Genomic DNA, 27,613 nt, shown 5'->3' with positions numbered 1-27,613 from the left:
CCTGTTAGGAGCCCTGCTAGCTACCTGAATACACCCAAGACCAGGTCATCACCTGGATCATTCTTTCCCCTGCAACCTCCACCTACTCCCAAAAAAGTTCAAAAGGTTACACTACTGTTTGCTCCAGGGTTTAATCTCTCCAGCTCACAGAGGATAAGCTCTTGCAACATCTGGGCTCATTGTCCTTTGCAGTCAAAGTTTCGGGTTCCAGAAGATACTCTGACATTTAGGTAAGGGGTTATGGTTAGTTTGTGGGAGTCCACTGACAGGGCTGAAGAACAGAAAATCTCACATTTCTGTCAATTCAATATTCTTTTATCAATATTAACTGGGGTTTCCTAAGGGAGGCACAAAAAGTAAGGTCAGCAATTTGCATACTTGCTGTCACTATGTGTATTACCTTATGTATTGCACATCTAGTTCCTCTCAAGAGGTTCAAGCAAGCCATGAACAGGATTCATTCCATATAAAACAATAACTAGAATAATCTACCACTGCAGAAATGTGGGACTACTGGATGTCCTAACATGATCAGTAGAGCTGCACAAGAGAAGAGTTTTTACAGCAATGTTCTGCCCACCCACCTTTCCTATCAGGGATGCACAGAGGAGCTCTTCCCAGCAGTGTCAGTTCTCAACTCAGATTTCAAAATGTGCAACAACACTGATTTGCTTATCTTCAAACTGCAGGCTTGTCTTGTTGGCCTGCTGTTGCTCAAATGAAACCATTTGCCATTTATATGGAGGCTTGTAGACAGCATTCAGCTAAAAAGGGCTGAAAACACATTAATTTAAAATAAAACTTCTGTCCAGCAAATATAATCACACATAAGTAATTCCCAAGCTATAACACAACAACATTTTGTTGACCCATATAGCTTTTGAAACTATAGTAGCAAGTCATTGTTCCTGCACACAAACTGAAATGTTTGAAGTCTGCCTGTTTCAACATCCACTCTGAACTCTGCTCCTACACAGCCACCCACACTCTACAGAATCAGCATGTCCTGTCCCATGGCTTGCCCTGCTGCGTGTACGAAACAAGATGGTTTCTCAATTAGGCAAAGGCTTCTAGCAAGAAAACATTTTTACTTGGAGGAACACAGTTGAAACACAAAACAATATGCCATAGACTTACTCCATTTCTCAGTTTTTTTTTTTTTAAAGAGACTGATTTGACAAGTACAGTAGACACCAATTAATTCTAAACTATTACAATGATGGAACCTCAATCAGCTGAAAGAAATTCAGTGAAACTGCAAGTTCCCTGTACTCAAACATGATTACTAGAAAAATCTAAGCCTTTTCAGCCTAGACAACAGCAACTAGCCAAAGACCAAGGCATCTTTTATCACAAATCTCTTACAATTCTTCAAAAATAGTGGTATCTACTCCAGCTTCTGTGCACTTAATGATAAGGTATTACTTTAGAGTTAAGAGCTCATCACAACTCTACACCTCTAGATGTATTCCATTCAACATGCACACATTAATTTAATTCAGTTTATATTCACCTGGCAAAAAAATCACACTTGAAAACTACAATGGTTGAGACTGTGTGTAAAGTTCCAACACAGACAACTTTCACATGCAGGCTAAAACAAGGCTCTTAAAATAGGGAGCTATTCTGGAAATGCTGACACATCTTTAGCACTGTGAGTGGGCACCAATATAATACACACATTGTGTACACATATGTTGCTGTCTTCCTGGGAAGCTTAGCTGAAAGCCCACATGGTTGGTGTGGGACAGCAGGAATGCCTCTTTGAAAGCACTCACACTGCTTATTCATACTATCTCAAACGAAATCCAAGGCATATGGTAAAATTATGACATTTCACAAAACAGCACTTATGGCAGTGAAAAACCCTTTTGAATCAAAACTACCCTTGACACTTCAACAAAGAAAAAAACCACCTTGATGACAGAATTTACACACAATATCAAGCATTCAAATAACAATAAATCTTAACAGCTAGAATTGCAGAGGTCATGGACAGTTTAATAAAGTGAGTTACATCCATTACAAACAGACCTATTTCAGTTATTCTTTTTCCACTAAAGCACACACCCACTGTAGAGGTTCAGACTCCCAAAAGAATAATGAAACAATGGATGGACCATCTGCTGTTACACAAAGCAAATTGAAAATCCAGGAATAGAATATATGGGAGCTGTACTAAAATCAGCACTACCTTTGCGTTTGCTTTCACTCCAGATTCTTAGCTAAACTTTTAAAAACAAAAACAAACAAGAAAGGCTACCATGCAAAAAAGCTGTAAGGGAGAGACACAAATACACATAAAGGTAAAAAAGAACATAAAACATCCTTTCAGACTTTCTTTTCTTGGCAACTCTAACCCATACACCAATTTTCCAGTGACAAATACTTTCTTCTGTTAATACAGCAAATGGCTGGCATTCATGGCACTGGCACAAGGGTACAGAAGGATATGACAGGTATCTTAAATTGCATATCCATGAATATCCACAACTTAAATGTCTTCACAGATTTCAGCTGATTTTACTCTAACGTTTTCTTGCCCACTCCCAGCTTATTTAGGCTCATCAAGCGCAAGCCAAACAGAACTCCTTAATAAGATTAAAACAAGTGTGAACAAATAACTGCCCAAGGAAAAAACTGCCTTGGAAAGACTTTCTGCATAGTGCACTACTTGAAAACAAAGTGCAAATAAACAAATGAACAGTACATTTACATGTCTCCTTTCCCCAATAGGTGCCTCAAACTATAGGATATTTCTATTCCATTATGTTCCAAGGATTTAGCCATTAGACACAATTACCATGTTAAACAGGTACTAAGAGATGGGTCCTGCTCTTTTTTGTTGCTTTGTTTACACTGAATAAACATAATCTAGTATATTTCACCAATATTTCCCCAGCTATTACCCTTTCCAATAGTTTGGGTGAACTGGGTTATAGGTTTTGAGACAGTGTCAAAAGTCCTTCCATTATCCACTCCAATAACAAATTGTATTTTCAGAAATCATTAAATAAAGGATAGATTTTTTAAAAACAAATATCCAAAAATCTGTCCTCTGAATCCATTTAAAGATATATTGGAGGACTATAAAAAACTAATGTTTATCTTGTAAGTTATCTATGACAGTTTAGCATTAATAACACTAAATTCATGCCGTGCAAACAAATTAAAACCCTGAAAATACCTTCTGCACTTTCAGAAAACCATTTTGTATTCATATTCCCCTTGAGCCACTAAAAAACCTGGTATGTGGTGTTCAAACATGTCTCTTCCTGGCATTGGGATTCATTAAAGATTATTTCAAAGTGACTGCTGAGATCCATGATCCTCACAGAACAGCTTCCCTCCCCCATTCTTTTCTTCCTCCCAATGGAAGTGGAAAAATGAGAGAAAATAAGCAAGCCTTATTTTCTTTCTTCAGTGGCACTTAAGCTCACAAGGCAAGATTCCTTTCAGACAAGGCTGTCAGTCATACATGGGTGTAGTTAATGAGCCCACATAAGCACAGACTGGAGGACAGCTGGGCACTGACTGGGTCACCCCTCTCCATCCTGCTGCACACCCCCACACAAGCACTGTCTCCTTACATGACTGTGCTCTGCAAGTGATTAAACCCCCATTCCTCATAGGGCATCAATTATAGGGATTAACAGTAAAAGGAAACACATGAACAGGATGCTACATACTTTTGGGTTTGTGTTTTTTTTTTTTTTTTTTTCCTTTTAATCTTTGTGTATTTGCTACAGCTATGAATTAAGGAGTAAAAAGGATGTGCAGAGATCTGAACAAAATAGTACAATACGGTCTTCCAGTCTGCCATATTAAAGAAGCCTATTAAAAAAAATACTGGAGGAGAGGATTTCAGCCTGCTGACACATGACTTTCTAAGCAAGGCCAAAAAAATTGACTATATATGCCACATTTTCTCTATTTTCCCAATTTCAGCATAGAATATGTATCATTAAGCTGTAAAACCACTGGAGCATTAGCCACTGGGAATGAGCTGTCAGTAAAATGCACTTATGAAGTGGATTAAAAATTCTTATGAAGTTAGAACAGACACAAGCCTTTATCAGCACTCCTATCACCCACCATTACTCTGCTGCTATAACCAAAAAGCATGTAACTATAAATTCTACTCTTAATTCTAGAAAAACCTGGAACTGCTGTTACTACTGTAAATTAAATAGCATAATACTTACATCTACGTGTCTTACTATGACTCAGGCAACTAGTAAAAGATAACCTAACTAGAAATGAAGCATAGCTGTTCAAACTCAGAACAAGAAAAAACAGATATAGCCTATTTATTATGACCAACTCGGTGTTATTGAGATGATCTAACAACTGAATATGTGCTTTTCCTATTACAGTGTTTCAGAGCTGAAAGCTAGAACAATATTTCATTACAAAAAGATTAGAGTTTTTCTTAATATTTTAAGACCAAATACTTAGAAATTAAGAGACAAAAAACAAGCAAACTTAACATAACATAGACATTTCCTTTATTGCTGGCACATTAGGCAAGCAGATGTTCTTAACAGAGACTGTCATCATTTTTAATGACAAACAACAGTTGGAACACAGGTTCTCCACTTCAGGATTTTCACAACAGGCTGTATATCTGAACAAATAGAAACATTTTCAAGCTCTATTTGTTGCACTACATCTTGCTTTAAAATGCATGACGTTTATAGAGTATTAAATAAAACTTACACAGCTCTACCCTAAGTGTACTGATGGAAGGCTTACACACCATATTTGCTCAAACTTTTAAACTCTGACTTGAAAGAAATTATTTTTCTTGTGACAAAAGTAAGTGTTCTCCAAAAGTAAGAATGGTGCTCAGGGATTTTGATACTAAACCTTAAAGTAATCTGGTAAAACAATAATTTAATTTTTTATGAGTTACACAATGACTAATTCTCCATAGCCCCATAAACTGTTCAAAATGCTGACATGAAAAACATAGGAGGATGTTTCCCTTTGTCTTTTCATATTCTCCCACTGGAGAGCAGTTAGAATTAAAGGCCTGCTCTAGGATATTCACCTGCCAGGTCTCACCAATTAACAACTGCTTTTTTAAAAAAAATCAAACATTGTTCTAATAAATGTTCCTGGGTACAAGATGCTTTATTACTGACCTTGCATTTCATACTTCCCATGACAGACATTCATGACTCAGAAACAACTCTGAAATGAGTTCACAAAATATTCTGTTGGCTAAGGACCATTTTCCATTGGAACAATTTGAAAACAGATGCTAATACATTTGTCTGTCTTACTTTAATGCCCTTTAACTTATAAAGGGAGGCAAATTTTTTTCTCATGCAATCATTACTTAACAATACTGTATTGCCTAAAATGTCCTATTTTAAGAGGAATAACTAACAAATGAACTTATCACCTCTTAAAAAGTAACAAGATTTCTGATATAGAGCAAATGAATGTGTTTGGGTTTTTTCCAGGGCAAATAAAGAGGTTAATAAAAGCCTCCAGAACATTACTGAGGCCTAGCACACACACATGAAACAATTAAGATGATTAAAATGTTTCTTTATTCTTGCTGTAATCAAGACTAGAATTTGTCAGAGAATAATCCTCTACACAAACTAGGGAATGATCACAGATTTTCCACTAAGTATGTGGGTTTCACTTTGAATGTCCTGGTTCCAGCCAGGGCAGGGTAATTTTTTGGAGTCCCTGGGATGGGGGCATGGCCAGGAGCTCAGTGTTCTTCCATTCCACCTTGGGTCATTTCCTTCTGCTCATAGCAGTGGGAACATGGCTGTGTCAGGTCAAGCTCCTCACTCTCACTTTTGTAAATTTTTGTTATTAACAGTTACTGCTCCTGTTCATTTTCTTCTCTCATTGCTGCTTCCAGTAAATTGTTCTATCTGTGCCTTTTGTGCCTCCAGTTCTGCCCCCTCCAACCTGTTGCAGCAGGGAGAGGGGAAGAGGAGGGGAACGATGGCAGTGTGTGGTTTGGGGCAACACTAAACTGGGGAGTATCTTTCCTCGACCAAAAACATGTTAGTCAACAGATACTAGAATAAAAGGTGAATACTGGGCCCCAGATATAATTCATCAGCATTTACAAGAGACTTTATTTTACTCATTCATACACAGGACCATGGATCCCTCTCCTTCTGCCATCAGTACTCCATGTCCAATCCAATCCTGCATTATGTACTTCCTCAAGAGCCTTGATATTCTCCACTGTTGGCCATATCAACATAAACAGACACTGTGCAATATTTTGGATTGGAGCTCAAGAGACAGAGATAGCAGCTAATCAGGAGCTGATAAACTTTCATACCTTATTACTCAGTATTCTTCCTCACCAGGAGATATTTGCATCGTGCAAGGTAGATGCAAACTTGGGGCTAATATTTTAAATGGAATATGTATGGTTGTGGATTTTATTTCTAAAGACACATCTGTTCAGTATCACAGACAAAACAAAGTAAGGCTCAAATTATTATTAGTGATAACTTTGAGTAAGAATCATGGAATAAATAATCTTGACAGTTTTGCTACAGATGATAGGAATAATTTCCTTTCTTACTGTTGCTTCAAATTTCAAAGCCATATAGTTTCATTGTTTTATCTTAGGGGAAAACAAAGATATGTTTTGTGAAATCTCGCACAAGTTATCAAGTAGAAAAAAAAAAAAAAATTTATTATTTTTCCCCAATTTTTTCTCCCACTGCAGAGTCACAGCTTGCCAAAAATGAGCTAGTATCAATGAAAGACTAGCTCATCAGGTGGGCTGTCCAGGTCCCCAGTCGAGTCCTGATCTATACAATGCATCAGATTTCCACTGTTTACCCATTCAAGAATTATAAATGAAAATCCTCTTACAGAGAGATAAAAACAACCTCACCCATACAGAAATTAAATCCATATGCTACCATATACTATAATCTTTCACCATATATCTCAGAAATGTGCTTCTTAGGCATCTGCTACTTCTCTTTCCCCTTTACTTTATCGTCTATATCACAGCAGGAAGAAATACAGTTAAATCTACCTCTACATTAGATGCACTAGAAGTAATAATTATTATGACCAAATACACTAAAATAAAAAATTACCTCTTCACCAATTTTCTGTTCTGTCAGAATATTTCCAAGATATAAATATAATAAAATCAATATACATTCACTTCACACAAAGTTAATAATTAGGTAATGAAACAGATTATGGGGGAAATCTTCCATTATGAGACAGGATAGCTCTTTAATTCCAACATGAAATCTGAGCAAATGATGGTGAAAGTATTCAATGTTTTATCATATGCTAGAGGCAAATATAAAAGCAATTCACAATAATAAATATATTCGGTTGCACTCAAAACAGAAAGATTAAATATGTTTTTAGTCATCCAAATTACTAACAAGACACTGATGACATCACCAGGTTGCTTGCTCAGGAAGTTTTATCCCTCACATAAAGTCACTTACTGACTTGTTTTTCCATTTGTACTATGGGTTAAGATGTGTTTCTTTTCAGAGTTTACTCTTGATCCTTTCCATGTATTACTCCTCCTGTTTATTTGAAGTTTTTAATAGTTTTATTAATTGCACAGGTTTTTGCTCAAATACCACATTTTCTTTCAAATCAAGCAAATTATATTCCTAAACTGGCTCTCAAGAGAATACACTTTTAAATCATTCAGAATTGCTCAATATAAAAGAATGAAACATGACAACATATTCATCTAGCAAGCAGCAAAACTATTCTGTGCAGACAACAGCAAACCTTTTTAACAGCAAACATTTTTAACCACAAATCCTTGTTCCTCCAATATAAATTAACCATATTAAAGCTTTGCCTCCTTCTAGAGCATGCACAGTATTATTGCACAATTGTAAAGACAAAGTTACCTTGCAAATTGTGCAGCCACTGATAAAAAGACTTGCTAAATAATTATATTAAGTCTGTTATTTTTACTATCATTCAAGTAAATTAACTTTATACTGAAGCAAAGAACAGAATAGGAAGAAAAAAAACTTAAGTCAAATAACCAAAGTATTTTTCAAATGTCATGACATTACCAAAGTGCTCCCTAGCATGCCAGATTTTAATGAATAGAATTCAGTAGTTCTACTCATCAGCTTTTCTATCAACATCCCACTCTGTCACTGTTGTTTTGAACAAAAATTTTAACTGTGTTAAACAAAACATACACTGCCACTTTTTCAGATGAAGGTTATTTCTTACTCTTTTTTAACTTTACAGGTTAGTGAAAGTGTCTCTACTATAGGTTTGATACACAGCATGTCTTCTAGGCTGGCTTTTGGATCAAGCATTCCTTGGACAAAGGATTACCACTACAGCATGTTTGTTTTTATAAACTGGCTTTACTTTACTTTCAAAGAGTTCTATTGACTAAACAGCAAGTCTAGCACTTGAAAGTGATTATTACCAACTTTTTTTTCATCTCTTTATAGAATAAAAGCAGACTTCTATTCTTTCATGTTTCTAATTCTCAATGGAAAACAATGCCACAGAAGATTACGAAAAGGAAATAATTTCTTTTCACAGTCTAAAAATAAAATTATATGTGCTTATAAGTTTAGGCATACAGTTCATAAAAATGGATTCTTTCTTCTATAATCTTTCTCATGGCAAGCAGCTTCCATCATGCAGGCTAGAGGTGAAGGCATCCTAAAAAAAACCTTATGACTGAACATAGAATACTCCTGGAGATAGAGAAGCAGGGACCAAATTTTCTAAATATCAAATGCACCTAGAAAAGTGATTGACAAAAGATATATTCAGGTCCATTATAGGAGCCTTCCTTGCTATGTGCTTAATTTAGGAGTCAGTGCTGTCTGCTTCTCAAAAATTTCCCAGCGTTGCTAACTTGAGCTTTATCATACCTAAGGACACAGCTCTATAGCTGGTGACCATGCCTGCCCCCACAAGCACAGCTGCTCCCTATACAGACCCTGCAGGCAAGTGGGAATGATGTGAGACACAGGGCTGCTGCAGACCAGAAATGGGTACTGGTGTCCTCACTGCAATAGAGCATTTCCAGACATCTCAGACCAAAAGTACTGTGTGTTCAGAAAACACCTACTTCCCCCAGTCCCATTGTGCAATCCTATATTATGGTCTAAAGATAAACTGAAATTATATAGAAAATTCTATCAGTCATTTTATATGATCCTAGCAGCAGCCATCATCAGCTTTACCATAAAGGAAACTAATATATGGAGAGTTTACAGGACTGATTCACCTAACTGTGCTTTTTGAGGGCTTTCATACCTACCCAAAATGGGTATAAATGGTATGGCACCTTAAAATTTGTCAACAGCATCATGCACACTCATAAGGCATAAATAATTGTACAAAAGACAACAAGGAAAATATCAGACTGTATATATACATCCCCTTACAACCAGCTGAACTCTACTCAGACATGACTGTCAACACCACATTACTTGTAAAATAATGTTTGAAAGAGACCTTTCACTAGCATACAAAATGCTGTTTGATTTTATAAGAGTAAAAAGTGAAAGACGAAGTGCACATATCTCTCCTCTACACAAATAGATATGAATCAAGGATCTAAATCAATTATGAGAATTTACAAGCCATTATTTTTTCATTAGGATTTTTTGTGATTTTAAAATCCTTGTCTTCCTTTGCAATCTGAATAAATAGTTGCCTCTAAGTAACTCTGGTACTAATACATCCTTTGTTCTCATTTGACAATACCCGCCCCCAAGCACTGAAGATGATTAAAAAAAAAAAAAAAAAATCTAAAATTTAGATACTGCCTTACAACAACTGCCGTCACACAGCCTGTTTGCATTTATGCTGAGAACAACTTGTCATAATACTGCTCTACCATTTGTAACCTCCACACATTCTCACCTCCCCTCTGCAACAAGAGTCTCTTTGTCTGAAAAGTGTGTATGTGTAACGTTCCTTTTTTAATTTAAACTATAACCAAAAATAGCAAACAGCTTGTGCTCCATCAAATCTGCACTGAAGCCCAACTACTCATGTGGATCAGGTACACCAAAAGGTTTATTAAAGCTGTTAGGTTTACATCTGGTTTTACATCACATCTAAGGAACAGGAGGGGAGAAGAGGGTGAAAATTCTCACCATAACATAAAAGCTCAAAAAAAAAAAAAATTAATTGCATTTCCTATTATCATGCAACCCCATCTAATCAGTTATGCACTTTTCCTCAGAAGCCTCTTTGTTAGAGACTATTTATTGTAGCCAACTTCCATTACCATTTACCTTATCATACATTATATATTGAAAGAGAGAGTGCCCTCCTTTTCCTAGGGACACACTGGAGCAATGGGCCAACACTCCAGAAGACTTTCAAGTAGAGTAAGGCAACTTTTTTTACTAAAAATCTAGTGAAGGAATCATCTAGAAATATAGGTTAATAAATAAAAGAGGGGGAAAACAAATACTAGATTCCTTTCTTTCAGCTTCAGCAAGATTAAACACTCAACATATTATACCTCTAAAACCTAAACTTTAAATATAAGTTTAGAGGTTTATATATCATGCTAAGCAACAGACTGATGGTATGCATAGCTTAGCTCAGAATTTACTGGAGACCAAAAACTACATAATAAGCTTGGAAAACAGAACAGGTCACAGGATGCCCATAACCTTTATTTGACAATTACCAAGTTATCTGTGTGATATCAACCAAAAGCCAAAACTGGCTCTATGAAAAAGGCCATGAACATCCTTTTCTGAATCAGTACGCTCTATTTGTCAAACAAAAAAAAAAAAAAAATCAGCCAAAACAATCTTAACTTCTCCAAACAAAATCATGCTGAACTAAAACTTTACTCTTCCTGATCCTTCCCACAATCAACAAAACCTCCTCTGCCTGGGGACACAAACAAGTTGTGTGGCAAGCTAAGTTATAAACTTCCTAAATTCCTCTAAATAAAACAGCAAGGTTCTGATATAAGCAGAGGTAATTCAAGCAAACAGGGTAAGTTACCTCATACTCACCACAGGACAGAAATACAGAAAGGGCTACTGCATTACAGCTGGCACACCTGACACCCATCCTGATACTATTTTAGCCTCCTATCAAATCTATCTTTCAGGATAAAGAGAAATAGGTGAGAAATTTCTGTGGCAGAAAGAATGTTGTGCACTTTAGTGTACCAGTTCAAGGACTTGACCCAAGTACCATAACTGATCACAGTTGTCAACACAGACTTAAGGAAGAGAAATTAAATACTCTATAAACCCTATAAACATGAACAGTAACAAAGGGGAACTTGAACTATCATTTGAATTGCATGTACAAGATCTCCTTAGAAGACTTAAGAGACTATCAGAATTCTGCACCAACACTTAAACAAGCTGTACAATATAGAAACACAATTTGAATCAAGTCACCAAGTGGTCAGATGCAAAAGAGAATTTAATAAGACTTTCTAGATGGAAACAGAAGTGGTTTTGTGATCACCTTGAAGACCTTCTTTGACTCTGATATTTCCTCCATGCACACCTTCCTTCCCTGACCACAAAGCCACCAAAGGTTTCCTCTTGACACGTTCATCCATACCATCCACTACTAAAGAAATATCCACCTTCCACTTCTGGTTTGGCACTTTAAAATAAACACAGCTAACCAACTTTGTCTGAACCAAGGAGCATTTTAAGATATTTTTAAAAATAAGTACACACCCTGGTTTTATACTTTTCTGCCTCTTCTCATATAATAGGCCCACAGCAGAAGGCAAGAAATATTTAAAATCAGAGAATAAGTTCAATTTAAAGACATTATTCTAAGGATATGATTTACAGGAGATCACAGGAAACCTCCCACTTGTCTCTATTAGCAAGAAGTGAAGACTATGTCCAGCACCTTGAATGAATCCAAATGTAATCTCCCCACTGCCACTTTTTGCCTCCTATAGTCTTCTTATTATAACTTATGTGCTTGATTATTTCTACACCTGGATAACACATTTGTCTCAAAAGCTGCCATTCTACAAAGGTTTTATTTTTTCTGAATGCCTAATTCTGGAATACAGCAAAAGGGAAGGAAGTTTGAACTTCACAAAAATGATGCTTTCCAGCTTTAGTTCACTTCCTAGTAAACAAAAGGCACAAAGAAAAGCAACAAAAAGAAGAAAAGACAATGCAAACCCCTCAAAGACACAGAAAGTCTTTTAAGAGTAGATGAGCCTGAACCAGTAATTCTAAAAACCTTGCATTAATAACCATTTAAAAAGTAAAATCTGTGACAAAAAGTAAAATTACTTGATTCATAGAAAGACTTCTGTTCAGTCTATATCTATAAGTTCTATATATAGAATTTAATGGACATTATCTCTTGCTTCATTAAGAAACAAAACTGGAAAGACAATTTTGTAGAAGACACCATACTCAGAAAATAGATGCAACTAAGCACAGAAAACAAACTTGTAAACCCTATTTTCCCCTCTTAGCAAGACTATCCAAGAGAGTACAGGATGACAGCACCAAGTACTCTTAAATGGCTATCATATGTCTTTGGTATGGAAATGATACTGTACTTGTCAGATTATTTACAAATGGCTAACACAAAAGCTTACACTGCATTAGTGCTGCTTCTCTCACTTGTTTCATTCACAGGATCTTTGAAAACTAAAATTCATTCACAGAATCCACAAAAACTAAAATTTATGATAAATTATTCACAATAGAGTAATTGTTGTGTCATTACACGAAATCACATGTATATTGGCACTGGTTCCTAAATGTACCATCACTATAGAAATAAAGATTAGTCAATAATGCTAATGGGTTAAAATGATACCAATCAAATTTCTGATGAATGAAGCTTCTCTTTTCCATGATGCCCTTTTACCCAGAAACCAAAACAGAAGAAGAATGAAAACCACAGAAGCTGTGCAACTGCCAACATTTGCCTTACCTTTTTTTAAAATTGACTGTCTCCCAATACTTCTGCTACAAATTGCTACTGCTACTTCAATTTGACAGCCTTTTAGAAGCATCTTCAAAAATACAATCTGTAAATGATCACTGCTACAATTACATTATAATGCTAACAAATAAGGTCAATGCAAGCATATTTGGAAGCAAAGAAGCTAAACACATTAAAAACTTCTTTTGCTAAGTTACCAAGTATTAGCATGATCAAGTATATTGAAGCACTGATTAGCAGGATGCAGATACTTAGTTATATGGTTCAGCAAAAAAGCACACCTTCATTCAACCTAAAACTAGGACACACGTACAGATCATCACCAGCAGACAAAAGAGGATGCACTGAAATCATAAAGGTACAGACTTTTACTTGGAATGACATGGGTCATGATCTAAAGAAGTAAGGCTTACAATTTTTTTGTTTAAGCATCCTGACAGAATGCAATTTGTATAGGAAACATAACTAACAATTTGAACACAAGAAAAACATTTCCACTACACTCCTCTTCTCAAGCTCTGAACTCCATCAGTTAAGCAAAATACAATAGCTGTCAGCTTCTCAAATAGTAATTTTAAAAGCCTGAAATAGTTATTGGGATTCAGTGAACTTCATCCATACGATTTAAAACTCCTCCTCTCCAACCATCTCACAAGAATGGCCCAAATAGACCAAATATGCTAACTATACCTTCTTCAAAAATTCTGTGCTTCACAAAATACGTCCTTCTATCACCACTATTACCCTAATGCAGGAAATGAAACAGGTAACTGGAAAAAAGCAACTCTAGCAAATAGATAGAGTTACTACATACTGCCTGAATGATTGCACAGACCTTACAGGAAGTATTTTGAAAAAGTGACACTGAAATTGGCTTCAATTTTTGCTAACTTAAAGCAAACCTGTAACTAGATTAGGTTTTCATACAACACAGGTAAGTCAAAATAAAACCTGCTTATATAATCCAACTACTTCTGTCAAATTTCACTTGTCATAAAAAGTTCATATGTCCTTTGTACATAAAACCAAATGGGATGCCTAAAGCAGGCAGCCATAGGCTCAGTGATGGACAGCTCTCTCAGGAGTTCTGGTAACAATGCATCTACAGTGAAAACACTGCTTTACACACTTACAGATTCAAACAGAAAAAAAATCATTAATTAAAATCTTTAGTGATCACTTATACACCTTAAACGGGGAATTTTGCTCCTCCTGGAATATTTTTGCCTCAGTATGCTCACACCTGGATAGTCTTGAAGTTCTTTAAGAAAAAAGTCCTTAGATGTCAAGCAAATTTCAGCCCAAAAGTCTACCACAGTAGACTGAGTAGCTATAATCATTGCCAAAGATCTGGAAGGAACATATGTATAATTCAAACATAACAGCAGTGACATTTACAAGAATGTAGACATTTCACTGCTCCTACCAACAATTTCACCAGCTGTAAAACTATACTGCCACCATGCCTGCCTCGGAGCTCAAATGCAGACAGAAGAGCAGGAATCCAATCCTCCATTCACTTGACATCTCATTCCTCACTATTTCCTTTAAAAAGGGGAGACTTAAAGAGCACTGTCTCTTTTGTTTGAATAGAATTACACTAATACCACATAAGGCAAAGCCTAATGACCCCAACAGTGTTGTATCCCCCTCTTCCCAAAACAAGAATGTAGATCTTGCACACAATTTTCTGAAGTATAATTTTTTTTAAATATTAGGTAATCAAATATTAAAAATCTCTTCAATTACGACCAAGAGTTCAGATAAAGTGGACATTAATTCCTTTTATTAAAACTGAACCATTTTAAATCAAGAATCCTTTAGGATGCTTTCATTTCACAGCATTACTAACATTATCATTGCTCTACCATAAAATCACATAATACCTGAAAAGTGTGAATGCTGTTTTGCTTCATTCCATAACTTGTGAAAACTCTAAGTCAATATCCATCATGGCTACCAAAGTTTAAGGATCAAGGGTAGGGAGGGAGGTCAAGCTCAATCCAAGTTAAGAGCCACTCTCTCTACCTCAGGAAAAACTACATACTGTAAGCCCTGTGAATAAGTTATTAAAATGAAATGAATGTTTTATGAAGGAAGTGCATTTGGTTTTAAAGGTCACAAAGTGACAGATAAGAACACACAGTGAAACAAATCCAGCAAATTACTGATTGACCTGCAGGGTCAATGAATCCAATAGCAATAAATATTTCTGCTCTTTGAATAATTAAAAATGTCAAAAACACAATGGCTGCAGACAACAGCGTTAAGAATGCAGACAGACCAGATTATGTATTTCATATTAAGTATATCACTTACCTGTCCTGTGACTGCTCTTCATACATTCTTTCCTTTCCCTCTTTAAAGAGTCTTATGGCCCGTTTGGATTTTTTCATAAGACTGTCAATGTAGATTTTAAAATACTCATTCTCACTGAGCTGTGCCAGTTTCTGGTTGTCATCATACTTGCTCAGAATAAGTCGCAAATGTTGGTAAGTATCAGGTAGAATGTCAAGTATATAAGGTGGGCTGTTTTTGAGTTGAAGCTTTGGGTTTTGGCACAATCTTACCTAAAAGCAAAAACAAGAGAATGTAAAAGATCCATTGAGACAAAAACTGATCTGATGTTTTAAAATTTACTGGGTATTATACATTCCTCTAACCTCCAGTCTAAAGAATTAAATCCTACTTCATTCATATTCTGTGAAATTCCAGCATAGTTTATAACATTACAAGAGGCAAAATTTGACTTAATCTTGTCACATCTATAAAAAGCAAACAAGCTTACCTATATATTTTGTGGCTTTGCCCTTAAAGTATGTCTTTCCCTGTCTAATATATGCTAAGGAGCATATCAAAACATGGCATGCAACAAATGCCAAGAGCAGTACTTTCATAGAAATGTGTTTTCTGCAGGTTAACTTGGCTACAGGTGTTTAAGTATCTACTAAGAACTCACATAAATTACTTTGTCATCTGCTGGCTCTCTCTATACAATAATATAGCCTCTTAGACCCTAGGGAAATTTAATTTTGAAAGCCCTGCACATAAGAAAATGGTCTGAACTGTGACAGTGGTTCAAAAGTTATTATCTACAACAGACAGCCTTTAGGTCATCCAAAAACAGATACTGTAAACCAGGAAACAAAAATATTATGAACTCATTGTTTTCCAGCTCCTGGCTGGAATAGAAGTTCAGCACTTTGCTTTTGGCTAGATGAGGAGGTGCCCACCAAAGCTTCTTTCTCATTCCCCTACCCATAACAAAAGATTCATAGGTCAAGACAAGGACAGGGAGAAATCATTCACCAAATACTGTCACAGGTACTTAATATTAAGGTACTTACCCTCAATTTGGGAAACTTAATTCATTTATCAATCAAATCAGAGCAGAGCAACAAGAAAATAAAACCAAACCTTAAAAACACATTCCACCCACCACTCCCTGTTTCCTGGGCCTGATTTTATTTTGCACTCTACCTCCCCCCCTGCATAGCACAGGGGGATGGTGAATGGGGGCTGTGGTCAGTTCATCACACCTTGTCTCTGCCACTCCTCCCACCTCAGTGGGAGAATTCACACTCTTCCCTTGCTCCAGACAGGGGTCCTCCCACAGGAGACAGACTCAAATTGGGGAAGTTTAAAGATGGCTTTCTCATGGACCACAGTTCTTCATGAACTCCTCTAGAACATATCCCTCCATAGGGTGCAGTCCTTCAGGCACAGGCTGCTGAGCATGGGTCCTCTGCAGGGTCACAAGTCCTGCCAGGAAACCTGCTCCTATGTGGCTCCTCTCTCCATGGGACCACAGGTCCTGCCAGGGGTGTTCTAGCCCAGGTTCCTTATGGTGTCACAGCCTCCTTCAAGCATAGCCTGCTCCAGTGTGGGATCCTCCATGGCTCACAGGGAATGTCAGCTCCATGTGGATCTGCATGGTCCCCACCATGGGCTGCACGGGAATCTCTGCTCCAGCACCCAGAACACCTCTCCCTCCTTCACTGAGCTGTGTGGCTGCAGAGTTGTTTACCCATATATGCTCACTCCCCTCTTCCTGGCTGCAATTTGCTTCTGCATAGTAGCTTTTCTTCCCCTTCTTTAAGACATTGCCCCTGAGGCATCACTGTTTCAGATGGGATCAACCTCAGGCAGTTGCAGATCCATCTTGGAGCTTTGGCAGTGCCTCAGCAGAACTACCCGTGTAGTCCCTACACTACTAAAACTTTGTCACTTAAACTAAATTGAAGAAAACATCTCATTGAATTTGGAATCACTGTGATCCCAAATGGCACAAATGGTAAGTTCAGACTAATAGAATACATTTATTAGAATCTAGTTTTCACTGGAAATATTACTGGAAGAGAAAGGTACTCTTTGTTTCCTACATCCCTAACAGAACAAGATTAGAATTGTCTCCTGCCTATCTAAATTTTCTGATAGTTTGTTCTGTAATGTTCAGTTCTAGAAAGAAAAGAGACTAAAACTAACAGGCAGTTTTTGACTGCTGTTGCACTGAGCTAAAACACTGAATAGGGACACATTCTAGATATGTGTGCAGCTGTACATATGCAAACACTTATGAAAAAAATTAAGACCATGTGGTAGAAAAGTTTTATAGGCATCATTTGGAGATCGCCACATTATATATTAGTGACTTTGACATTCTTTTGAGGTAACTAATGAGGTTATAAAAACATCTTAATACTGCTGAAAGTAGATTCCTATTCCTGCTAATCTATCAACTTGAAAAAAGTGCATCCTTGAGCTTTTCTGGGTGAGAGGGGAACAAATCTGTATCCTGTAACACTCACTTCTCTAAATTCAAAGCTCTATCACTGAATTCTCCTGTAATTTCTACATCTACACTATTGAGAAATTCACTGCCTTAAGACTGCTGCCACTAACAGACCTTCATGCACCCCAACCAGCAAAGTAAACAGGTAATAGTTTGTTACTGAAAGATACTATGCAAGAACACAACCAGGCAATTAGACTGAGGTAATAGGGGGTCATAGTTAGAAAAGTGGAGATACAGTGGACAAAAGTCTGGCATCATTCAAAACAGTATTTAAAACATGACATTTCCAATAGCTCTCCTCATTTCACTGATTGTTTAGTAACTTCTATTATTCTTTCAATTTTTAGACCAAATAATACATCAGGAACCCTTCTGATGTGCTGTAGAACAGTCCTCATCCCAGAGAAATTTACATCTCAGAAGGATAAAAAAAACCAGAAGCAGGCAAATAGGAATGCATGAGCTGAAGAGTGGTCCAGAGACTGAACACCAGCAGCTTGGTATTTCTAGACACAAACTGCAAAGTTCCCAGCAAGGTCTCAAATAATTTAATGACTTATAAAAGAACTCGTTCAAGTAGAGAACAAGCTAGAATGAAAAAAAAAAAAAAAAAAAAAAAAATAAAACATAAAGATATTTGATATTTGATCATCTTTGAAACTGAAAATACCATTTATATTTTATGTGATAAAGATAAGGTCATCAGGATAATAAAAAAGGAACAACAGGGCCCTAATTGTGGGTTAGGAGATGTCTAAAGCAGGATTCTCAAAGAATAAAGGTTGGCTATGATAGCATTTTTTCAAGATCAGGAAAGCACTGAAGTTATGCTGACAGATAGAATTCTCTAAGGAGATGTCAGGAACACGGGCAAAGAATCTTACATGTGTAGCAAGAACTGAAAATCATCCATGCAGAGACATACATGAATTTCTTTGAGTAGAAGAGTAAGAAGGAACTGGAATCCCAAATACAGAAGTGAAAATCTTTATGAAAACCAGATTTTTTTCCTCTGAACTTTGAGTTCACTCTGATTTCTGGTTTAGTGAAAACTTGAAACCAGACTGACATTCTTCACAAGACCAACTACAGGTGACGCAAATCTGTCACAGATCAGGCCTTGCAACCCTCTGAAGTAAAAATCAAGGGGGGGAAAAAACATCTGAAAGATCAAAATGTTTGTTCAGAGAAAAAAGTGAGCAACGAGAGCAAACCACAAGCAGAGAAGGCTGCAATCATTCTGAATTACTTATTTACCCTAACTTCAATCTCATGAACAAAGAATTATCTTTCTGAAATCTATCTTTTTGCTCAGATGTGCCCAAGCAGAATATAAGTGATTTAATATATATTAGGAATACCTTTAAAAGACTAAAATAAGAAAAACCAATTTGCTTATAGCTGCTGTAGTTTCAACGGCCAGTCCATTCAGCTATACAAAAAAAATATCCAGTTACAAGGAAGAACTATTTTCTCTTTCAGAAGTTCTAGGAAGTTTTCTTCAGTCTCACATTATTACATAAAAGATAGTTTGCAAGGCTTCACTTTCTGAATTTGGAGAGATAAATACAGCACATTAGCAGAATTTTCCATTTTAAAATAAGCTTCTAAGAAAGCCTCACAAAAATTCTTCAACACCTTCACTAGTTTCATGCATTATAATTGAAAAAAAAAATACTCATTATGTTCAAATCAGTGATCCACTGAAGTAGTATAAGGTTTCCTTCACTTCACAGAGCACACAAGGCTTCAAAGGAAGTAAGTCTGTAAGGAGATGGCTGGTAAACCATATGGTTTCCAGTCAGGATGTCCTGACACATACCACAGCAGTTCACAATTAAAAGTAAGCAATAAGAAATGACACCTGCTGACGCAAAAGATTTGCCAAGACCTTTCTTCAAAAGAAAACAAAACTCAAAACAAACAAACACAAAAAAAACCCCAACACCCCTAAAATAAAGAGCTCTACATTGCACTTTACAAGGCAACTCTTACCAACACATTAGGAGCGGACATGAATCACATCACTGTGTGATTTTTGTATTGTTATGACTGGAAGTAAGCATGTATATATTTAGCAAGCACTCGGTGGTAAAAATAAAAAGCAGTAAGCAAGTTAGTAAAAAATATCTCTCTTATTGAGGCAAACTGAGACAAAATTAAGCTCCTTTCACTAGCTCATATTCGGGAAAATCCAAGTACTTAATCCAAAATCACAGAAACAATGGGAGTGCAATTCTTTGAAAACTGAGGCTTTACCTTAAACTACCAGAAACTGATTTTGAAATAGTTACCTCTGGAGCTTCCAGACAAATTAACTCTAGTTCCTTGGCAGAAAAAACATTAACCCCCTTTCCCCTTCTCTCCTTGTCCACCTCTAAGCAAAATAACAATAAATAAAATAAATGCCACTACTAACACTTTTGAAGATATTTGACTTAATTCATAAGGCACTACTCCATAGCATCATTGGAGATGAGAGTAATAGAGGCCTATTGCACATAGACAAGTAATTTCTTGCTAAAAACTATCTTCTATTCACTTTTTAAAGCAAAGCTGAAAGCCCTTGACTCATTTGACAAAAGGACACATGCTCAAACAAAGTATAGCAGCCTTAACACAATCTGTTTAAACACCTAAGGCTAGTCAAAGACAATACAAGGAAAGTCACTCAGCTAAAACAGAATAAGTATCTAATGAGTAGGACATCCGCTGAACGCAGTTTTCAGCTGCAGTGAATGGGTCAGATGGAGCATCAGTGCTCACACACTTCCAAAACTCACCTCCAAACTGCCCAACTGAACAAGCATCTTCTGCCATCCTGCATAAAATAGCCCAAGAATTTGAAACAGCCTTGACACAACACAGACAGCATAATAGTAGCTCTGCAGTTAAGATACCATTACAATTCTCCAGCAATCCACAGCATCCAATGCAACTAACAATGAATTCTGAAAAAATTAATCAGGAGGAGCTAATAAGGAAAATTGTCCAAGTTTGAACATTACACTTCTTCGACAGAGATTTCTTCCTACCTGAAGTTACCTGAACTGCAAAACATTTAATTTTCCATAGAAAAAAAGCTCCCACCAGAATATAAGTAGAGGTCACCTAAACACCAATCTTTTTGCCTGAGAATACAGTAAGTGCTTGTTCAACAGCTACCACACTGAGCCATATGTTTCCACAGTGGAAGAATAAACAATAAGAATGTTGATGCCACAGACACACAAGGACAGTTGACTTTAGAGGGTAATTTTACTTTCTTCCAATAAGAAAGAGAGAAGCTTCTGTTTCTCTGTTTAATTTTGTGTTCTTTTTCCATAAGCAGCATATGCAGGACAAGATTTCCTACCAACTTTGACCAGAATCAATTACATGAAGTTTTGCAAAGGATAACCAATGCACACATACCTTCAACTACCATGCCCTATACACTCAGATGCTGACAGATGTTAATTTAAAGAAAAACCACAATACTAATCCACAGAGGTAACACAGTTTTAACTCACTAAGTCGATAGTGTAAGCTTTTTAAAAGCACTCTAGTTTGCTCTTAAATAATTACTAAATAGTAAATCAATGCCATCTGCATTTATACAGTCAGAGTCAAGAAACAGGTGGGCCATGATAGTGCACCCAAATAGTTTAGGCAATATTGTTAATCCTCATAGAAGAAAATTTAATTATTTTCAGGTCCAATGCACAAGAGCAATGAAAACTGATTAAAAGTTGATGAATATATACCTGTTTTAAAAATCCCCTTCAGAATGTGTCACAATTTTATCAGCTTGAATCCCACAGGAGTGAAGTGTGAAAAAATAGTACTGGCAACTCTAAAGAGCCCAAGCAGTCAACTGACCTAACTATTCTGATGTTTACATAGTAGTAATTCTCTCCCAAGGCTGGTCTCAACACACCATTATTCTCAAATAGTAACACATGGCTAGGGTCTAGGTTTTCAAAGCCATTAGGTTTATAATCTCAGAAAAAAAACCAAAAAAAACAAAAAAAACCTCATGTAATTCATGCACAGTTTAAAGGAAGACCTGAGTTATTTGTTAACAGCAACCATTTTTCATTTATTTACAGGATACAAACCTTCTGAACATTGATGCTAATGTTGCTTTCCCTTTAATAATGCAGTTAGTACTGTAATTCATGTAAGACATCCCAATAAACCACAAAAAGTATAGATCCCAGTGTATGAAGTATAAAAAGGAAAGATACATAGACAGATAGAATTTTACATTCATTGATTATCTACATGCAGGTTACTTTTTTATTCCCTGCAAGAATGTTGCTTATGATAACTTTTACAAACAAGAATCTAAGCAGGAGCACTATTCCAGCACTGTCCTGCTAAAGAACTCTTCTTCAAAATCTATGATTATTTTCAGACTGATAATAAAACTTTAAAGAGAAAGCACACAAACAGAACTGTAATACTCTGCCTATTCCAACCTAAAGTATCAGCCCATGGAAATTATCATGAAATCTGAACAATTTGAAAGCAGGACACATAACCAATTCTACACAAAGAAGTTTGCATGGTGTCTAGGTAGCCAGAATTTTTGCATACACCACAAAACTACCCTCATATTACAGTTCTTATAGGGCAGGAATGTTTGCAATATTGGTTAATCCCTTTTTGTTGCAAACAAGTAATACATATAGAAAACCTCATCTGCCAAAAACAGGTCAGAAAATTACAGAAAGAAATGAAGAAAAGGTAGAAGATGGCAATTTTAAAAAAGAAAAAAAATGCAAACCAGAAATTATTGAGCACTGCCACTAGTTTTTAAGGCTGCTCTTTTTTCAGTGTTTGGTCAAGATGAAAGCTTTGCTTTGCCTCCATTATTCATTTTCTCAACATCATTAGAATGGGGAAAACTTCAGCTACCTTACTACAGCAATAAGATGGTTATCACAGCTACAATAGTTTAAGAATAAACAAGCATAATAACTGTTATTACAACAAGTAACATAGGCCTCCAAGCCACAACCTTACTATGGGTAGCACCCCAGTGACTTGGCAGAGCTACTGCCTTTGCTAGGTATTAATTTGATCTGTGACCCACCACAGAAATAAGTCATAGGACACACTCCAGAAATGGGATTTAAAACAACAGTTGATCAAGCAGGTTTCTATTTCTGATTTTAATCCCTGGGTTTGATCTAGGTGGAAGAAAAAATGTCCTTCCTGTGCCTACTGCCACACAAGGCTATGAAATTGAAATTTGTTTGCCAGCATATTAAATTTGCTCAAACACATCCCTTCACTACAAATGCTAAAAACTCAACCAACAAGCTAGAGCATTCTCACACTATGACATCATCCTGTCTGGTATACTTTAATACAATTTTGAAATAAAATTTGATTAACTGAAAGCAGCTTAAAGAGGATACATTAAAGATCCAAATTGAGGACACTTATCCAGTAAAATGAAAAAGGAAGCACAGCACAATGGCCAGCCTTTCCAGTGACTTCTACCAAACAGGCCTTCCTGGCTGCTCTGATGGGCTGTGACAAACACAGCTATCCTGGACTGGATAAATGAAAGCAATCCAGAAGTCTAAGCAGTGGGATAAAGTCTTTCTGGTAACTGTGATTATACAACAAGTCAGGGTATACCCTTACTATATAGATCTGTAAAAGGCCTGACACAGGGAAATCAGAGCTCTGCATTCCCCACGTGGTTTCAACAACAAACCAGATTCCCAGCTTCCAAGCTGAAAACTTCCTCCTACTGAAGAAGAGTACCTACTTTGGAGTATTTATATTTGCAGTTCTTAGTACAAGAGAACTCGCTGTTGACAGCATCCTGTAACATTAACAGGAAAATGTCAACAAAGTCTTTGTGATAATAACCATTTTTATTAAAGCTGGAGTTTCAGTCTATAATTGCTATCAACACACACAGTGGAAATGCACACACTATTCTTGAAGAATCAAAAAAAGAGCCCACAAAGACTTTAAAAAAAACTTTAACACTTGTAAAGGTATATTACTTGAAATAGTCTCTATCCTTCCAGTACAACTAATTACGACCATGAAGGCATGTTGAACACCTTATTTCACAAGAGTCACCAGGAAATCAATGAGTTGCACTAAATCCCAGAGAATGACAGCGTTAAAAAGTGGTAACTGTATCGCCATAGAGACCCAAGGCCAACAGGTAGCAATCCTCACTGCTCAGCAGTTTCAAGAGGAAGCTTTTAAGTATCACCCCTGTGCAAGGCAGAGTGCCTGCATCTCCTGAACAGCAAACCATGTTACAATCTAACTCTTCTTACCACTGGTAAAGCACTCTCCTAGATTATCTGTCATAATACAAGCTGTCATTTCAAAGGATACTGAACAAAATGTATCAGGCTGGTGAGGGGAAGCATAAGAGCTAAAAATCTATAGTCTATCCCCCCACTTCCTGAAAATTGAGATTCAGTACAGTGTATTTCTAGTTTCAAAATTAATAGTAGACGTACTTATAAGTCATTAAAATGCAGAACACATACTTTTAAAGTTAGGCATGCCATACTAATCTGTTTACTAAACTGACAAGAGTGACATCCTCCAGTCCCCACGCACATTCCTAAAAGCACAAACACATCTATGTTGCCATCACCAATGTATCTCACAGGACAATTAGCTTAACTGAAGTTTAATACTTCAGAGGTCTTGTTTGCAGACTAACAGCGTGACACAACATGAAACACACAGAATATGTGATTACAAGTCTAAGTTAAGCAGCTTTTGGTTAGGACAGTTCTACAACTTTGAGTCATTTTAAAGGATCTGAAAATAACAATAGCCTAAGGCAAACACACACATTTGTTTTCCTTCCACAAACCAAGATTTTAAAAAACATAGCCAGAGGCCACTAGAAAGAAAAATAAAATAAAAAAAAAAAAAAGACAAATGATGCTTAAATAACCTAAAACATAAGTCCCCCCTAACTTCCCGAGGCACATGCAGCACAGCACTCGGAGCTGCAGGAAGCTGTTTGCCCCTGTGTACCTATTTGAATAGCCCCATTCTTCACTGTGTGTATTCACGGACGCACAGAGACACCCACCACTTTGTCCATAAGCTTCCAGGTCTTCTCCACAGTCCTGCGGTCGGCAGCTGCCTGCTTGGGGGGGCCCACAGCATCCTGAATGGCATCGATGAAGCCCAGGATCCGTCCCTTGCGCGGGTTCCGGCCGTTCAGGGAATTGGCCATCTGGGAGCCAAGCTGGCCGCAAGGACAGAGAAACACAGGCTCACAAGGTGCTCCGGCAACATCTTGTCACAGAACCCGCAGCAGCCTGCCAGGCAACGCTTCCTTCTCCGCGGGCAGGAAAGGGCAAGATCAGGGCATGTTTAGGAACAAGCTTAACTTTTCACGACCAACGGCGTAAACCCACCTGGCCCGGGTTTACATTGGCAGAAGCGATTTAATGTCAACACCGGCACCCGGGAGGGGGGAACGCACCCGCGCCCGGCTCCGCGCCGCGCCCCTGCCCGTCCCTGCGCCCGCCGGCCGCGGGCACATGCCCGGCACCGCACAACAAAAGAGGCCGCGGCAGAGCGGGGGCAGGAGCGGGAGGAGGGAGCAGAGGAAGGCAGCGGGCAGGCAGGAACCCGCAGGGCAGGCGGGGGCAGCGGCGCGCACACGGACCCGGCTCCCGGCACCGCACGGCCGTGTGCCAAGGGCGACAGCGGCCGCCGGGAGAGCCGGGAGCGGCGGCGGCAGGCAGCTCGTCAGCCCCGCGGCGGAGCGTGTCTCCGGACGAGGCTGCGCTCCCTCCGGTGCCGCGGGAGGCAGGCGGAGCGCATCCCGCTCCGCTCCGCTCCGCGCCGGCCGCCCGCAGGTCTCTGCCCCGTGCGCCTGCTGCTGGCGGCGGGCGAGCGAGCGCTGCCCCGCGGGGAAGCGCGGAGAGCCGCTGCCCCGCCGCCCGAATCGCCCTCCCGTACCCCAGCCCAGCCCGGCCGGCGGGTGGGCGCGAGTGTGCACGCGTGTATGGAGAGTCCTACAGGCACATGCAAAAGAGACAGAGAGGGAGAGAGAGAGGGAGAAGGAGATGCACACGCACAGGTCTGTCTGTGGCACCGCTCGCAGCCCCCGGCAGGCTGTGGTCTCCCCGCACTCCTAGGAAGTGAGGCTGGCTCCCCGGCGGCGGCGGCCCCGCTCCTCCAGCCGCGCCCGCCCCCTCCCCGCGGCGCGCTGGCGGCCGCTCCTCTCCTCGGAACATGCCCACCCCCGGGACAACACTGCGTGCGCGCCTGCGCGCCGCGCCGCCAGCGCGGCCCTCTGCCGGGGGCGGCAGCGCCGCCGCACCACAGCCAATCGCAAGGGCCAATTCGCTTGATTGGCGCGGCGTCCAGCGAATGGGCGTGGGTGTGGGCACGGGGCGGGGCAGCGGCCGGGAGCGGGCTCGGGATGGGGAGGGGGCGGGAAGGGGCGGCCGGCCGGCGGGGAGCGGCGGCAGAGCGGCCGGGGTCGGGCCGGGGGGCGTGCGGCTCCGTCCCGCCTGGGCCCGCCGGCTGAGGGGCGGCCTGAGGCCTTGGCTGGTGCGAGGGCCGGGTGGGGTTTGCCTGCGTGGGGACGCTGAGATTGTCGCTGGCTCTGCGGTCTGCAGGGGCTGTGGCAGCGCGTCCGTCCCTCTCTCCCTGCCGGGGCTGTGGGACCCCGGCCTGCCGGAGCGCTCAGGGCGTGTTAACAGCCGATAGTTCTGCCGCCTTTGGACTGCGCTGCCTTTGCGCTTCCCCTTCGCGCTTTTGGGAGTTCGCTGGGGTTTTTCTGTGGCCACAAAGAACAAGAACTTGTTTTCCCTCTGTCTGGTTTCTTTTCTTGTTCTATTACGTTGTTTTTTTTTTTTTCCTTTGTTTATTTTTTTTTTATTTTTTAATTTTAATTTTCTCAGAATGAGGGACCTTTGCTGTTAGGCTAGTGCTCAGATTTCCAAGCTGTAAATGGGCTGGGGGGCTCCGAAAGATGGTGAGAGAAAATGTAAGCACTTTCTAGTTTAAAAAACCCTTTTGGATGCGATTATTTTCATAGAAACGCTTCCCATGGGGATATGGTAAATAAAACTGAACTGATTGTTATGCTTGAACGCTGCAAGGAGTGAGGCTTACCTGCATTGGGTACAAGACACTTGACTTCAGATCTTTATGGAGATTGTCCAGGGAGGAGCACTTTGCAAGGGTTCGTCTTCTAATGGGCTGGCATAAAAGGAAACAGAAATGCAACACCTGGCATCAAAGTTTTTATTTTCTAAAGACTATATTTTAAAGTGTTAAAGGAGTGTTTTTAAGTTTCAGTTTTCAAAATATCTGCAAATACGGTTTTCATAGTAGTTTTCTTTCCAAAGATTTCCTTTTATAACCGTTTGTTGTTTTTCTTGAGTTTTTTCCTACTTTTTCTTGGATTTGACTTTTAATAAAATCAGAATCAGGTACAACAGTAGAAAAACTTGTTGAGTGTTTCAGTGTTGCTTTTATTCATTTTGTAATTTATAGGTATTTTTATTGTAGGTGTCTTCCTATTGATTTAAAATATGTCATGAACACACAAAACAATAAAATCATATCAATAATGTCTTCCTCAAAGGTTGTTCGTCTGTAGTTTTTAAATATGAATTGGCAGTTATTAGCCTTAAGTGGGTAAGCTTCTCATTTTATTGTAGTCTCTGTAAATTACTCTCTTGCCCGTGTTGGTTTAAAACTTTTCTGTGGCAGATGTCCCTATCCCTTTTTTCTTTGGAGCTCAAAGAAACATGGTAAGATCAAGTTGATAGTGACTGCTCGCTCTGTCGCTATCTCCCACTCGGTTGTGAAAAAAGCAGAGGAGCTGACGCTTTTTCAGAACTTGTAAAGTCTTTGGTTCCTGCT

At 38.7% G+C, this 27,613-nt stretch overlaps 1 protein-coding gene across 2 annotated transcripts in view; it reads right to left on the bottom strand.

The window, feature by feature from the left end:
* CBLB (Cbl proto-oncogene B) overlaps positions 1–25,980 on the bottom strand; it is a 123,760-nt gene extending 97,780 nt beyond the window's left edge. For both annotated transcript variants that reach the window (XM_079302637.1, XM_079302636.1), the window contains exons 1-3: positions 25,813–25,980; positions 24,813–24,971; positions 15,262–15,512 (exon numbers count right to left, since the gene is read on the bottom strand). In XM_079302637.1, the coding sequence (XP_079158763.1) occupies positions 15,262–15,512; positions 24,813–24,971; positions 25,813–25,971 (569 nt within the window). In that variant the 5' untranslated portion in view covers positions 25,972–25,980. The remainder of the gene's footprint in view (positions 1–15,261; positions 15,513–24,812; positions 24,972–25,812) is intronic.
* Between the last annotated feature and the right edge of the window lie 1,633 nt (positions 25,981–27,613).

Source organism: Erithacus rubecula (genome assembly GCF_903797595.1).
Source record: "Erithacus rubecula genome assembly, chromosome: 1".
NCBI classification, from domain to species: domain Eukaryota; kingdom Metazoa; phylum Chordata; class Aves; order Passeriformes; family Muscicapidae; genus Erithacus; species Erithacus rubecula.
This window is presented reverse-complemented; position numbering and strand designations above follow the sequence as displayed.